This window comes from Ammospiza nelsoni, chromosome 9, assembly GCF_027579445.1.
Source record: "Ammospiza nelsoni isolate bAmmNel1 chromosome 9, bAmmNel1.pri, whole genome shotgun sequence".
Taxonomy (NCBI): Eukaryota; Metazoa; Chordata; class Aves; order Passeriformes; family Passerellidae; genus Ammospiza; species Ammospiza nelsoni.
Window position 1 is genome coordinate 3,834,007 of NC_080641.1, and position 3,889 is coordinate 3,837,895.

At 52.9% G+C, this 3,889-nt stretch overlaps 1 protein-coding gene across 1 annotated transcript; it reads left to right on the plus strand.

Annotated features, from left to right (window-relative positions):
• The first annotated feature begins 2,362 nt into the window (after positions 1-2,362).
• LOC132076980 (olfactory receptor 14A16-like) lies at positions 2,363-3,295 on the plus strand. The gene has a single exon (XM_059478417.1). The coding sequence runs from the start codon at positions 2,363-2,365 to the stop codon at positions 3,293-3,295; it is 933 nt and encodes a 310-aa protein (XP_059334400.1).
• The last annotated feature ends 594 nt before the right edge of the window (positions 3,296-3,889 follow it).

Genomic DNA, 3,889 nt, shown 5'->3' on the forward strand with positions numbered 1-3,889 from the left:
GAACCATGGTTTGTCAGGACTTGCTTGATCCTAATGAGCCCTGTGGTGCATTTGGAGCTGAGCACTTGAACGTCAGGGCCTGAGAGGAGATTGCACAAACCTTTCCAGGAGTCAAAGTCAGAAGAAAACACCAAAGTGTCTCAAAGCATGAATTTCACTGAGGTCCATCACCAACACAGGCTCCTCATGGACTCCTTGGAGGAGAGAATTGAAGGCCAGAATTGGAATAAACATCTCTCAGAGATTCAGAGTGCAACGGAAAATCCAAAGTACCTTAAAAACCTTGAGTATCTGAAAGCATTAATGAGCCCAACTGAGTGTCAGTACAGAGCTCTCAGGGAACTGATTAAAGCAGATAACTGGGGCCATGATTGCACAAATCTCTCGCAGTCTGTATCCAAAAGGCAACACCAAATACCTTAAAATAGCTGAAGTACCTTGAAGCATTAATGGCCCACTGGGTGTCATTACTGATAAAGACCCTCCAGGGACTAATTAAAGGAGATATTGGAGGCAGGGACTGCACAATCTTTTTCATAGAGTCTGTATCAAAAGGGAAACACCAAGTACCTTAAAATAACTGAAGTACCTTGAAGTATTAATGAGCCCCACTGAGTGTTGTTACTGACAAAGCCTCTCCAGGGACTAATTACAGCAGATAATTGGAGGCCAGGATTGCACAAACCTCTCAGAGAATCCAAGGCAAAAGCCAAACCCAAAGTCCTTTGAAAAGCTTACAGTCCCTGCAGGGAGCATTCAGGAGACCCCAGGGCCATTGCTGAGCAAGGCTCCCCAGGGACTCCTTCCAGCAGAGCCTTGAGGCCACAGGGATGTGGGCTAGGGGGGGATGCTGAGGGCAGGACAAGGGGCTGACAGCACCCAGCCTGGCTGGGCTGTGCCAGGAGGCCCCAGTGCCTCAGGACAAGGTGTCTCCTCACAGCCCTTGGTGGCACAGACCCTGCTGCTGTGCCCCAGGGCACCAAGACTTGGCTTCTCTTTGTCCCCACCTGTCATCACTGCCTGCAGTTCTCTGCTCTGCCTGGGGCCTGGGGACACTTTCTCAGTTATGTCCCTCAGTGGGACCCCTTAAAAGTCCAAGAAACTTTGGAGTTGGATTCTAACTTGGAGTTCTGGAGAAGTTTCTTCAGCTCCCTCTCAGGGACTGATGTTCAGGGCCTGAGCACAAAGCCCCAGAGGCTCATTAAAGTCCTTGTGCTATATCTGTGCTGCTGAGCTGGGCTGGGCTCCTGGCACAGAGGCAGCTCCTGGTAACCAAGAAGAGATTCAAAAGCACATTTCTCTTGATGAGCAGCTTTACTCCCAGACCAGCAGGGCCGGGGCACTGCCTGCAGCCACTCTGGGGCACAGCACAGAGGCACAAAGAGCTTCAGTCAGTGAGGATTGGGAAGGTGCCGAGAAGTGCCTGGGGCACAATCACTGCCAGCCCTTGGCACAGGAACCTCTGGCTGCAGGACAATGCAACTGCAGCTCCTGGAGTGATCTCCTCAAGCTGGAACATCCCAATGCCTACAGACACTGTGAGTACATTCTCTGATTGTCTCTTGTGCAGAGCAGCCAGGGGTGCCCAGGGCTGTCGTGCAGAGCAGGGTCCTGCAGCCCAGGGCGCTGTGCTGGGGCAGGGACTCTGCTGCCTGCAAAGGACAGCTCTCAGCCAGCCCTGGCAGCTATTCCCAGCACTGGGGGACAAGATCTGGGTGGGAGGAGACAGCTGGTAAGGCTTGGAAGTGTTCTTGTGAGGGGAGGATGCTGCATTGTTCAGGATGGCTCTCAGCATGGCATTTAACTGCAGAACATTTCCAAGTAGATTATACCAGGGAGCACAGCAAGGCAGGGGCTGCAGGAAAGGGGAAGTACTGCTTTTTTAATCTATTGTTATGGGTTACCTGAATGGGAAATTGACTGTAGATATTCATTTCAGTTATGCTTGAGGGAAATAAAAAAAAAATTATTTCTGATCTAAACAAATCAGGCAGTGACAGAAATCAGCACAGCGCCCCTCCCAGGCAGAATCATTGTCGCTTTTACAGCCTCCTCAGTGTTGCTCTGACTTTGCATTAAGAGCCTGCAGAGCCAGAGCTGCCCGTAGGCAATGCCAGAGCTGGGAGGTGTCTGCAGGGCCGAGCTAAACCCCCAGGGCTGGATTGGTCTCTGGCTGCACTGGCAGGGCCCAACCCTGGGCACAGGGAAGCAGCTGCTGGCAGGGACAGCTCCAGGCAGCCGAGCCCTGGGAAGGCAGTGGGGGGAAAGTGCCCCCAGGCTGTGGTGGGATATTTAAAGTGATCTCAAACAAAAATATTTCATGATTAATTTCTTTACAGATCACCATGTCAAGGCACAGCAAATGTCCAACAGCAGCTACATCAGGCACTTCCTCCTGCTGGCATTGACAGACACGTGGCAGCTGCAGCTCCTGCACTTCTGCCTCTTGCTGGGCATCTCCCTGGCTGCCCTCCTGGGCAACGGCCTCATCATCAGCGCCATACCCTGCAGCCACCACCTGCACACGCCCATGTTCTTCTTCCTGCTCAACCTGGCCCTCAGCGACCTGGGCTCCATCTGCACCACTGTCCCCAAAGCCATCCACAATTCCCTCTGGGACACCAGGAACATCTCCTACACAGGATGTGCTGCACAACTCTTTTTCTTTATGTTCTTCATTGGAGCAGAGTTTTCCCTCCTGACCATCATGTGCTATGACCGCTATGTGTCCATCTGCAAACCCCTGCACTACGGGACGCTCCTGGGCAGCAGCGCTTGTGCCCACATGGCAGGAGCTGCCTGGGCCTGTGGCTTTCTCAGTGCTCTGCTGCACACAGCCAATACATTTTCCCTGCCCCTGTGCCATGGCAATACCCTGGACCAGTTCTTCTGTGAAGTTCCCCAGATCCTCAAGCTCTCCTGCTCACTATCTTACCTCAGGGAACTTGGGCTACTTGCTGTTAGTGTCAGTTTATCTTGTGGCTGCTTTGTGTACATTGTTTTCTCTTATGTGCAGATCTTCAGGGCCGTGCTGAGGATCCCCTCTGAGCAGGGACGGCACAAAGCTTTTTCCACCTGCCTCCCTCACCTGGCCGTGGTCTCCATGTTCCTCAGCACTGCAGCACTTGCTCATCTGAAACCCCTCTCCATGTCCTCCCCATCCCTGGATCTGACCCTGTCAGTTCTGTACTCAGTGGTTCCTCCAGTACTTAACCCCCTCATCTACAGCCTGAGGAACCAGGAGCTCAAGGCTGCAGTGTGGGGACTGATGACTGGATGGTTTCACAAACATTAAACTTCTGGCCAATTTGTGCAACTCACTTGTAATAAAAGCCATCTTTGATACTCCTTGTTGGTTTAATTTTGGAGGATTTTACTGTTTTATTTTTTTTCATATTGTCCGCAGAGAAATGTCACTTTTTGTGCTATTTCTCATTTTCTTTCTCTCCAACTTCCCTGTAGCCACAGACTGTTTCAATGAAGAGGTATTCCCTTGGAGGGTTTAAAGGAAGTATAGGATCTCCCAGCAGAGTTTTCTGCAGAAATGCCTTTTGTTGCCTTCTCTGGAGTTGCAGCAGCAATGTCTGTGTGCAGAGCTGGGGGCAGATCAGGGCTGGCACAGCAGCTGTGCCCAGCAGCAGCAGCGCTTGGTGTTGCCAGTGCTGCTACCGTGGCCCTGCCCCGCTGCCCTGGTGGCCTTGGTGTTGCTGCAGGACCTGAGTGCTCTCGGGGCCAGGCACAGCCCTGGGGGTGGCAGTGCCGGGGCTGCAGCAGGGACAGGCCATGGGCACTGCTGGGGCAGCGCTGACGCCTCAGGCCAGGCCCTGGGGGCTCCAGGCCCCTTTCCCAGGCTCTCCCAAGAACACAGCCAGGCCAATGCTCAGCACAG

What these genes read in the sequence shown, in the direction of transcription:
- LOC132076980 (XM_059478417.1), top strand. Translation starts at nt 2,363, where the DNA reads ATGTCCAACAGCAGCTACATCAGGCACTTCCTCCTGCTGGCATTGACA.